The following is a 12716-nucleotide window of genomic DNA, read 5'->3' on the forward strand; positions in this document are numbered from 1 at the left end:
GTTACGATATTTTTTTATTAGTACATTACCCTTTAAAAAAAAGTTTTCCTTGTTTTTCGAGGAGCTGCAAATCGAGTAGTAAATCCCCTAGGAACCGTTGGTTTCAACTTTTTTTTAAGTTAAACGGTGCACTCAGAAAGAAAGCAGTCAGAAAGCACAAAATAGGTGAATTAGTTCTGAGTCCGTTAATCATAACTCTAATTTTTGACTGAAAGACGGAGCATTTTGATAAAATGTAATTGTACATAAAAAACATAAACTGTTTTGAATAAATGGTTTCCCTTTTAAGTCGGACAAAAGAGATCATGCCTTCTACACATGAGGTTCGTCGCTGTGATGGAGTCTAAGTTTTCTCAAATTTTTATTATTACATTCGGTAGGCTCCTCATTCGCCAATCATATAGACGCAATAAAAATACTCCAGGTTGTCTTTCCAATACTTGAAAAATTTGTGCCAGGTAAAAAATGTACACATACTTTAAATAATTGAAAATCGTGTTTATCATTATTTAAAATGTCCGTCGCATCGTGAAACGTAAGTGGAAAAGTTGTACTCTAAGATTAGTGAATGCTACAGAAGAGTATAGTTTCGTGAGTGGAACGATGTAATAAAAAATACATGCTACCCCACAAGGATTGTGAAAATGACGAGGTCGTATTCAAATTCAATGGTTCGATTAATCGTCGTAATTCCACATTCTGGGCAGTTGAGAAACCACATGTTACGGTAGGCCATCGTGTTAATTTGCAATGAATTTCTGTATAGTGCGGCTTAGAGTCAAGAAGGTTAATTGGACCGTTCTTTTTCGATATTACTGCTTTTACGTTTATCTTTTTTCTAACTAAAAGTTTTACTTGAACCTGCTTGCGTTGTACAAATTAATTGTTAATAAGACCACTGTTATATCGTCTTATTAGGTTTAATTGATATTATTGAGACACGATTGAAAAGAAAGTATTGATGAATCAAACATCTTGTAAATAATTATTTCAAGCGAAATTCATTGCACTCTTCTTTAATTAAGGTGGTCAACCATTTTTAAAAAAATGACTAGTCCTGTTTATTTAAACCTGCTGCGACAGACTGAAATGCCAAGTTTTAGACAAGTATTTAAAAGCAGGATTTTTATTTTCAGCAAGATGGGGCACGATACACTACCATCTTGATGTTAAACAAAGCCTATGCAAGAATACTTTCAACAATCGATCAATTTTAAAAGCAACCAGTGAACGTGAATGCACACGAATACTAAGGGAATTGTTTTATGTGTGCTATTCCATCGCTTCGCATTACCAGTGGTGTCTGTATCAGAACGGAGATCAATTTGAGAACAGATAGTTTAACAAAACAATAGAATAATTTCTGTAAAGTTTTTTACATGCTAAAAGATTAGTAAGTAATATTAAAAACCTGATCAAGTATGTATAAATAAACTATGTATGCATCTTTTTGGGACATCTTAATCATAATATTTAAAGTGTTTTTTGCCTTTTAAAAAATGCAAAAAAAAAAAAATTACTTAAAAAAAAAAATTTACTGAAGGGTGTTTAAATCTATTTTTTAGAGTCTATTGTGAAGTAAATTAAATATACAGTCATAAAATGTCACGTGCAACATGAAATTAGAAGAGAAGTTTTGGTCCAATCCAAACCTCATGTTTAAATAATCATGAAAATCACTCTATAAGTATCCTACTCTTAATGATAATGGTAAGTATATTTTCATTATGATGTTAATTCCATTTGAATTCACAAAATTATAAAAAAGATCTCAAACCCATAGTCAAGGTGACAAAGGGTTTATCACCTTGGCTATGGGTTTGAGATCTTTTTTATAATTTTGACATCAAATGTTTTATCATAAAGTAAAACATTTTTAGGTTCCCTGCAGAATGTTTGCAGAAAAAGCTAAATTGGTTAGAAAGAAAACCTAAATGATGAAAACAATTACAAATAAAGAAATTGAAACAAAATTGTAAAAAAGTATATTTTATTAATTTATGTTTTTATAAATTATAAAACAAATAGAATAAAAAGTTTAAAGGGTAATAAACAGCAAGATGATGATGCAAATGAATATGGTTCTGATATTCTAATCCCAAATGGCACTAAACGTTCTTAGACGTCCAGTGGACGTCCAGCGGACGTCCATGGACGTCTTAAACGTCCTTAGACGTCCGGTGGACGTCTAAGGAGGTCTAATGCCTACTGGGATAGAACCTCTGGGATGACCTAATAAAACAGTAAATGCATATGTAATATACGTATATTATTATGTACATAACAGAAACACTTACACCTTTATTACTATGATATGATTTTGTAATCTTATGTTGTCTCACAATTTTTTTTATAGCTTGAGTGATCTTATTGTAGGATTAGCTCCTTAACACACTTTTAGTTAAAGAGGGATAAAGTAATAAAATGACATCAACTTTATAAATATGATATAACTATGTTATTGTATTAAAAAGTAGAAAATTATTGCAGGTAAAAAAATGTTAGATTGTATCGAAACCAGCATAACTTACATTTGGGTTTGAGAAAGATTGTAGTTTTTTAAATGTTTGACCAACAATCTGATTAGATGAATAGTTTCTTGAATTTACTGATAATAATACTGAGGTTTTAAGTTTTCCTCCAATTATTTTTTGTGTTAGATTTTTTGTTTATTATTTTTTGTTTAGAAGTTTTAAGAGATATTTTGTTTAAGAGATTCAGTAGTTTTAGTTTAGTTTTTTCAGTTAGATTTTTTAGTTTTTTTTTTTTGTTTTTTTTAGAGATTTAGAGATCTAAATTTGATAAGATTAAATTACATCTCTGCTTTCCCTACTTCAGGGCTCAGATATTAAAGAAAAAGTTCCCTCATTTTTCCTGAGTTTTAACATCATAAAAAATAGGTTTCATTGAGTTTGATGAAATCAGTAAAATAGTATCTCTTTATCAAAATTAATGTGGAAGGTGTAAAGGGGGCATTATTATTACGTCATTATCTATGATGTAACTTATAAAAAGAAAATAAAGAGGAAATATTTAAAAGTTAGAATTAACGTTATCAATAGATAATTATGATCAACATATATCTAAAGATATATTTTGTATAAATTATTATATTATGTTATGCAAATGTTATTTTTTTTTTTTTTGTAAAAGTAGTACTGAAATGGATGCCAGCATTAAAGAAGAGAACGACACAACTTGAAACAGAATTTTATCACGCGATCATGGTGGCGATCTGATATGAATAGTCAAACAGGTTACAATCAAAGTTGGTTCATAAAAATTTAAAATGTCATCTTCTTACTCTAAAACTTGTTGTACGACCGTAAATTTTTCAAATAAATTATATTACCCTAACTTTTCGATGTTGAATGAAAAAATGCGCCACTTTTTTGATAAAAAAAAACAAGAAATTACTTTTTTTTATAAAAATATTTTATAAAAAAAAAGTGATTTTTCCTCCCGGGTTCTGTGAAAAACATCAATCAATTAAATGGGCATTATAAGGGAAAAGTATCTGGTTCCAAGGTGGGATTATACAATTAAAACCCATTACAATTCTAGGGGGACCCAGCTAAACCCTGTTGACAGAATCACCATGCTGTCCAGATAAGTTGCAACAATAGGCCGAATTGGTTTTCAGTCAGGACCCAGTTGTAATGGTTAACTGGATAGTACAGAGCATAATAACTTGGCAGAGCATAATAACCAGAAAAGGTGTGATTTAAAAGCAATTTATTTTATGTAAGTAGTAAGTTCTCTGAAATGTTCCTTACCAATCGAAGGTAGGAAGTAAATCTAATTTTTCTGTCTCAATGCAGAAAAAAAAAAAAGTAGATGCAAATGTTTTGAATCACTTCTAAGTTTCAATGATGAAGTTTGAACTGTGAATTTATTTCTTTTACCAGTATAAATCATTATTGAGAAAGATTTGTCATTTTTTTGTAAAGTGAAAAATTTGCCTCGGAAATTTCCCTGATGACTTATTGATTATTATGTTTTCTAATTTTTATGACTTGTCGATACCTTTATATCTAGGTGATGGGAATTAAATATCTGTGCCAAAAGGATTCAATAGTTGCAGGTAAGAAAAATGGATGTAACTTAAATCTTTACATCATGTAAGTACTTTTAAAGCTAATTGTGCAGAAAGTTACAATACCTGAGCAAGATGTACACTCCTTAAGTACTTTAAAACAACAGAATTTGGATCATTTGGGCTTTGGGCATACATGCGCTAGGACCGCTACCATTAGTCTTAGAGCCTGAGAACTCTCACTTCTTTGTATACGATATAAAGTGAATTACAGGGAATTACACAAATAACGGTGAGTTTAAGTACTGCCCCAAAATTTTACAAAAACTAAATGTTCACCAATATACCACATGTTTAAGTATTTTTTTATGATTCTTTCGGGTTTTTTCCTTTTAAGTTCTTAAATTCATCAATTCATTGAAAAAATGACAGGTTGCACAATTTATTCAGTAGACGATTAATTGTTAAATTGAATGAAACCACCATAAATTGTCTTACAAGAGTTAAATGCTAGTAAAGATTTTAATGGTTAATCTACCAAATCCTTTGACAATTATTCATAGCTGCTTTTGGTACATTCAATTAACTGCTATAGGTTATACATGCAGATCATTGGTAACAAGAGTAAAAGTACTAGATTGATGCTATTTTTTTTTATTCCTCGTAATAATTTTTTCTCAAACTTTTTGAAGACGTAGCATGAGCACTAGAATTTTTTTTAGAATAAGTCAAACATTCAAGTAAAGGAAAATGTATTTCACTTTTTGTGGTTTGTTGAAGCCAAAGTGGTTGAAACACCTTCGCCGCTTCTCAGCTTTCTATAAAAGTTTGTCAAGGTCATAGATGTATTTCCTGCAGTCTGAAATAATGTTCACAGGAAAAACGTTAAACTTCTCTTGAAGATCGTGAATTCTTCTGCATCTTTTTTTAAAATGTTTAATTTTGTGATAATAAAATCTTTTAAAACTGTTCGCTGGCCTTTGTAATCTGCGAATATAAACTGGTTTTCTTTCATAGCCATAGATAGTTCTTTTCGAGACTTCACAATACCCTACATTTAAAAAACGAATTCTGAAGTGAAATATGTGAAACTATGTGAAACTATGTGAAACTATGTGAAATTATGTGAAATTATGTGAAATATGTGAAATTATGTCAAATTACGTGGTGAGGTAGTAAAGAAAAGATCAATGTGTGTTTAAGAAAATAACATTGAAAAAAATTTGATTCTCGCTGCAAAAGCGTTAGAATGTTTAAGGATAAGTTTCTTACCATGATGGAGATAATTGAGAAAAAGAGCCATAAATTCCCTACCACAATTAGCAGATGGAGATTATCGGGAAAAGGTTCTAAGTAGTCTAAAAGAATTCAAACCACTTACACTTCACTGACTAACTTAAGATGCTTCTAAAAGTTTAATCCTTTCCTCTAATTGTTTTGGGTTTGAGACTATCATTGAAGGTCAATTTTATGAATAAGAGGGGTTCAGTGGATGCAGTGTTTTTGTGTTCTAATAGCAAATAGATTCTAGTTTTTTAATTTAAATCCAAAATTTTGATGTGATTTTATACAAAAAAAAAGTTAACAAAACTTTTTTTATTATTAAAATAGACTGCCTAAAAGTTTTAAATTTTTAAATTCAAAAAGTTTTAAATTTTTTAAAATGCTTTTGTTTTAGTTATAAAAAATATTTCAAACTTGTCTTTTCGTGATTTTTTTATATTGTATATTTCCTTGTTGTCTTTTCTTCTTCTTTTTTATGAGAAAAGTTCCGACTTTTTAAAGTTAAAAAATTCGAACTTTAAAAAATGTAGGTGGCAATAACATTTTCCCATAAATTCTTTCATAGAGATATCATCCACTTTAAACAAACCAAAAGTTTTATCAGTGAAATTTAAATGGTTTAGTAAAAAAGCTATTTTTCAATTCCTCATAAATTATAGATCAAACATGTAGCTAATATTAAGTTTAAAAATTTTGACTTTTTACGCATCAAGCTGTACAAGTTGACAAGTCCACTGTGGGACATGGTGTGCCAAAAGTCGAAAACTTTGTGATAAAATTTAGAGACCGCAGATTCGTTACTGTTTATCGGTGTGCGAATTGTGCACCGAATTATCTATGCTAAACGGTTCAAATTACTTACGGATTGATTTGATCCGAAAATAATGTATCGGAAAAAAAATTCGTCAAAATTTTTTCGGATTATTTTTTCGGATTACGATCCGATTCGATACTTTCGGATCGGATTGCAATTCGAAAAATTTTTTTCGAATTGGAATCCGAACCGATATTATTTTTACGGATTTATACGGATTCAGAATAAAAAATCCTTTTGAAATAAGATTCATTTTTATTTATTTATAATATTCAAATATACAATGAAACGAAATGATTTCCTTGTTAAGAAATAAAAAAAGTCAAAATCACACTGAAAGTTAATCATTTTCCAAATTCACTTCCTGGCCACACAATGTCTTGAATTTTACTGAGTTGCTTAGTGTTTTCTTTCATATATACCAACACCTCAACCTTTGAGATTGAAAGATTGGTTCTTCTAGAGCTGTATATATTCCTTGCTGTTGAGAAAACTCTTTCAGATGTTGATGCTGCAGCAGGTATACAGAGGTTTTTTCTGGCCAGCCTTGACATTATTGGGTCAATATACTGGTTTTGTTTCCAGAATTCCAGTACATTTGTATTTGCTGGAACTGGTTTTGAATTCAAATACCCGTCAACTTCAGCAGAAATGGCTTTCTTGGTGCTTGTTTCACCTCCATGATTAATGTAACCTGCACTAAACACTTTCTTCCTCAGTTGTTCAGTGAAATCAAAGTCGTCGTCATCTTCATCATCCACCATTGAAGGGGAAGGAGTGCTTTGGCTAGCCAAAATTTCTTTTTTTGACAGTTCTTCCATAGCTTTCTTTACTGCTGTTTTGACTTCTTCAAATTTTTCCCCCTCATCCACAAAGCACATGCCCTTGCTGTTAGGATCTAAAAAATGAACTATAGAGAATTTTGTATTTATCAACTCCCCTTCGAATCTTTTGTTTAGATCTTAATTAAAGTAGTGAGCAAGCTCTGATGACACCTCGATATTTGGCATGATCATCTCCCTTGCAAATCTTCCTTTGATGTTGTATAGGCAATTAATAATGGAACATATGCTAAGATTCTTTTCGCTGCTGCGTTTCTCAGAGAATTCTGAGAAGCCTCTCAGAAACCGGATGACAGATTGAATAGATTCCACTTCATCATCTGTTGGTAAAAGATCTGTCAACTTACAACCTCCAGAAACAGTAGGGTTTGGATTCTTTAAAGAATGCATCGCCGGAAGAAGATCCACCACAGACTCCATTTGAAACGGATCAGATTGTTAATAAGGATTACTTTTCGGATTAAAAATTCGAAAACACGGATCAAATCACAACTTTGGTTTACGGACTTTGAATTGAAATATTTGCCTCAATATTTCCTTAATATTTGCCTTAATAAAGCGTGAAAAGTTTTTGATGCATACAAACAGTTTCCGAAAAAGAACTAATTATTTAATAAGTTTTATGAAAATTTTCCTCAATATTCGTCTTTACAATAAATGATATTTTAGAGGCATGCATAAAGTTTTCAATAAAAGAACTAATTATTTGCCTTAATTATTGAAATGAACGTAGCAATTTTTCAAACTAGTTTTTATCTCTATTTCTATTTTTATTTCTGTTAATATTTAAGTAGAAGAAATATAACAATATAAATTTTATCGGACCAATCCACTAATTTGAAGCAATCCGCAAAGCGAAATAATTCGCAAAGGAATTCGATCCACAAAAAAAAAAAAAAAAACCCGCAAAAGTTCAGTTTGAAATATTCTTAACCTTTAAATCAAAATAATATAATAATGGCTTACCGTAATAAATGTAGGTGAAGAATAATTGACTTGATCTGTTGAACGAATTGTTGTAGGTTAAGATTTCCAAAAAAGACTGCTTGAAAATAAAAATGAAATCCACTATTTATAGGACGCGCACATAATAAAAATGTAATTTTTTTGGACCACATCATTTAATGGTGACGCGACGGAACGCGATTCGTATAATTCGCTAAACGAATTAAAGTTAAATTTAAACTAAAAATTTTTCGGATTAATAAACCGTACAACAAAGAGAATCCGCAAAAAAAAAAAAATATCCGCCAGTGGTTCGTAAAAATTTTTCGGATTGATAATCCGAACAACGAAGTGAATCCGCAAAAAAAAATTCGCTAGTGGTTCGTAAATTAATTTTCAGATTATTAATCCGAAAAATTTTCACGAACTGACTGTTTTAATCCGCAAAATAAGTCGGATTGGCTTTTTGCGGATTTTACGAACCGAATCGGCGGTGCCTAATAAAATTAAAAGTAAATCAACATCAAGCCTCAAAAGCACGAGACATAGCAATACAGATAAACTTAGCTACGTCACGAATTGCTATGTCACGTGGTTTTGAGGCTTGATGTTGATTTATTTAAAGAATATTTTAAACATGCAGCTAAGTTTTATGAGAACTGATATCCATGGTACAATATGCCACAGGATTTTCAAAAAATGTTTATTCATGGGCCAACTATTATTAATTGAATGAAATTACCGATCGGGTTCTTAAGTGAAGAAGCTCAGGGGGCGCAGAATAAAGATTCTAAGCAGTTCCTTGGGCATTCTGCCTGAAAGTGTAATCGGGTCAAATGTAATGATCATGAATTTGAGCAATTTTTTTGTTCTAGCATTCCAGTCAAACGAAGGCTCTGCCAGATGTTAAGTTCTGCAGCTGCTAAGGAGCAGTTATTTAGTTAATATTTTTATGGATTTTTACGCGCCACACATGGTTTCTTGCATGTAGATAATTGTTTAAATTCAAATATAAAGTTTTTTGTTAAACCTTGTCTAATATTCTGAGTTTCAATGATTTTAAAAAGTTTACACATACATGCATTTGCGTCACCAGGGTATGAGAGAAACTATATTATACAAAATTAGCAAATATTACAAACCAAATTCACAGGTTGCTATGGACAAGGGTATCCATAGCAACCAGATTACAAAAAGAATCATCATTAAGAAGCACGACTGTTATTGCAGTAAATATACCCAATTCAATTGCATTAAGACAATAAAAAAAAAAATTGTTAATTTTAGCGTAAAAAAGGTGTTAAAGGCTCACATGGTTTTGAACGAAAGAACAAAATGACCACTGAGCGGTCATTTCGTTTTTGCAAAAACAAAATACCAATGTTGTGAAATACGGACCGCGAGTAATGAAATAAATAAATGTGGTGAAGTTAAGTCTAAAAGTAAGATTTACTGCATGGCGAACTCAAATAAATGCTGAAAGGTTTTTTACTAAACCTAGCTGTTTTCATAATTTAACATGATCTATTATTATAAATTTTTCTTGTAAAAACAAAAGGACAACGAAAAGCAAAATACTGCATGATTGGTCTTTTAAAATATTTAGATGTAGTAAAAAAAAAAAAAACTTTAAAGATATTATAGAGGTGTGAGAAAATCCATATTTTGTCATTCAAAAAATAAGTCCTTGTATATTATTTCTTTGGGTTTAAGACATTAGTTGAGTTAAAATAGATTGTAATGATTTGAAAACCAAATAAAACAAAGTTTAGTAAAAATGAGGCTACCTTGTGACATCTTTAATGAATACTCTTGAAACTGTAAAAATATCTACTTATGCATTGGAAATGTTTCTTGTTTTATATTATAGCTCACAGGTCTCTAAGTTTTGAGTTAGGACACTTTTAAAAGTTAATGTTTTTTTATTTCATTTATCTGCTGATATTCCAAGTATCAAGGACACTTGTTGTTTCTGTTAAATTAGGATAGCTAACATTGATTTTTTACATTTGGATTTTTATAATTTAGTTATAAGATTATTTCTTAAATTCTAATTGGTCTAAATTTCTTGTTTTCACTTTTGATTTAAATAAAAATAAAAAATAAATATAAAATTACAATAAAATAATACTTATTTGGTTTTACATAGTGAAATTTCAGTTTAATTTTATTTTAATTTTTTAAGTTCATTATTTGATATATATTAAGAAAATCTTTTCAAAGTGATTTGATTGAATCATTATAAATTTTGTTTCATTATAAATTTTGTTTCAAAATACTTTATTAAGTTTGCAAAGGAAAGACACAGAGACTAAATACAAAAAAGCTATGTACAAACATTTTAAATGAGGCTCTACCTGAATGTCATAATTATTCAGGCATAATAAACTTTTGTAAATCTGCTCAAAGTGCCTTTGTATTTGGTTTTAAGTTAATGTGCCAATTTGTTTTACAATAAACCAAAAGTGGATTGTAAATGTTTGCATTAAAATGCAATAACATTTAAAAAACATTTTTTACTCATTTTGATATTGAACATGTCAGAAATAATTAAATGTTGTTTACTTAGATATATTTAAATTTTAATTAGTTTTAAATAGTGGTTCAATCTCATACTTGATTTTGTCAAAGGACAGTTTTTCTGTTTCAAAAAAAAATTTCAAGTGTTGTTCTCAAAAAAATGCTCAATTTCTCAAGTTTCCTTGCAAATTGTGTTTCATCTCAAATTTAAAGATTTAAACAGCATCTGGGTGTTAAAGTTGACATAGTTCCTTTTCACAATTCTACAGAACAAATGTGCACAAATTGAAATGTTATAGCAGACCTCCAAAGTGGATTGATTGCTATAGCAGCAAAGTTCTAACATCTGTACTTCAACTCAGGAAAGTTTTCCTGTTAACTTTATTTATAACAAAACTGTCATGTTATAAAACTAAATTAGTTGTGCTGTGGTACAGCTGAGGACTAAAAACAACACGTCAATCAATTAACAAATAAGAAATTATGCTACCTTCCATGAGGCTTCCAAGAATTTTGTAGCTCTTCCAAGAATTTTGTAGCTCCAGGTTTAATACTATGTAAGATCTTGTTATTATAAACTATGCCAATAAAACATCATTAGAACATTTAATGAGCCTAATTGTCATCTTCATCCTCTAGACATTTAGACACAAAAACAATAGCAAATATAACCTAATGAATTGCATTATATGAATCTATCAATTGCAATATAGGAAGACCAGTTCTTCCTATAATGTATTTTCCTATTAATGTATTTTCTAGCTTTGATATAAACAGTTGGTGTAAAGAGATGCTTTTTATACCAAGTGTTGAGAATTAGGATTATTATGATATGCTAACAAATCTAATATTACATAACACTTTCAAATAAAAAAATTTTCTCACATCCCTAAATACAGGGTGTTCGATAAGTAATGCATAATTTCATTTGTCTGTTACTTTTTAGCCAATAAGAATACTTCTAGAATGTTCTTTCTTTAAGCATATGTAAGGAAGGAATATTATCTTGTAAATTGTTATTTTTGAGAATAGAGTCATGAACAATATTTCTATGGAAGACAGAATTTTCATCATCAAATGCTATTATGGAAGCAGGGGGTGAAAGTGCAACAGCAGCACTATAAAAGTTCAAACAAGCATGTGGTTTAATAAAATACCCATCCACCATCCACAGTATCAAAAGATTAGTTGATAAATTCAAAAAAAATAGCCTGTGTTCTTGATCAGCAGAAATCAGGCTGCCCATCTTTAGAAAAAGAATGAACACCAGTTGCGATGGAATCACTGCATTTCATTGCTTTGGAGGCAGATTTCTGATTCATTCAACAAATTGCAGATGATACTAAAATCCCTAAAACATCCATTCATCTTATCCTCTTCAAAAAGTTTTAAGTGTTTCCTTACCACCTGGACTCCATTTTACTAATTGACTACTTCAAAATAAGTAACTTTTGGACTCTATTGTGGACTGATGAATGCCACTTCAATATCAATGACAAAATAAGTACAAAGAACTGTATTATATGATCTAAAGAAGAATTAATTAATTGCATTGAGCAAGCAATAGCTAACATTTCACAAGAAAAAATAGCTACAGTCACCAACAACTTCGTGGCCCATTTGGAAACTGTTATGCAAAAAAAAAAATAAAGGCCATTCTGAGCATCTATTATAAACTTCAAAAGATATTCCTAATTTAGTTGTGTTTTGAATTTTGCTAGCATATGCTAAAATTATGTGTTACTTTTTGAGCACTCTGTATTATAGAGTATTAGTACTGTTTTAAAATATTTTAAAAGTTTATAAAAATGTTTTACCATATTCAAAAATAAATTGCTACTCAACTTTAGTTGACCAGTAACTTTAGGTAATTAATTCTTTTTTAGCAAACATGGCAACTAAGAATAATATGAGCTTTCTTACAGAAGGTAAAACTTTTCTTTGAATTTGAGGTTGTTAATCCATAGTGGTGCTTGTCTGATGTTGCACCAACCTTTTTTTTTTTTTTTTTTTTTTTTTCTCCAGATTCACTAAGATCTTTGTTTGAAATGAAATAGACTTATCTTCATTTTAAATTTTCAAAAGGTTTCCAAAAAGAAAGTATTTGAAAAGTTAACATTTTACAGGGTTGTTACGATTGCAAAGACTTAAAACTGAAGAGATAAACTATATCAAGAATAGTGACTAAATCTATTCATTATGTTGATCAAGTAACAGAAATGAGAGCTTTGTTGCAGCACACTTATTAGTTGCACTAAAATCATAAAAATGTGTT

The 12716-nt window shown here is 29.9% G+C and overlaps 1 protein-coding gene across 2 annotated transcripts in view; it reads left to right on the plus strand.

Moving 5' to 3' along the window:
* Positions 1–9249: 9249 nt before the first annotated feature.
* Positions 9250–12716, plus strand: part of LOC145192765 (structural maintenance of chromosomes flexible hinge domain-containing protein 1-like) — a 41262-nt gene continuing 37795 nt past the window's right edge. Inside the window, exons 1-2 of one of the 2 annotated variants that reach the window (XM_090072695.1) lie at positions 9250–9363; positions 12328–12369. In XM_090072695.1, coding sequence (XP_089928821.1) covers positions 12333–12369 — 37 coding nt within the window. In that variant the 5' untranslated portion in view covers positions 9250–9363; positions 12328–12332. Of the gene's footprint in view, positions 9405–12327; positions 12370–12716 lie in introns of both variants that reach the window. The other variant, XM_090072694.1, reaches the window with a different exon arrangement.

This window comes from Hydra viridissima, unplaced genomic scaffold (assembly GCF_058129835.1).
Source record: "Hydra viridissima isolate aposymbiotic clone 2 unplaced genomic scaffold, HvirCarnegie_v1 scaffold_15, whole genome shotgun sequence".
Classification (NCBI taxonomy): Eukaryota; Metazoa; Cnidaria; class Hydrozoa; order Anthoathecata; family Hydridae; genus Hydra; species Hydra viridissima.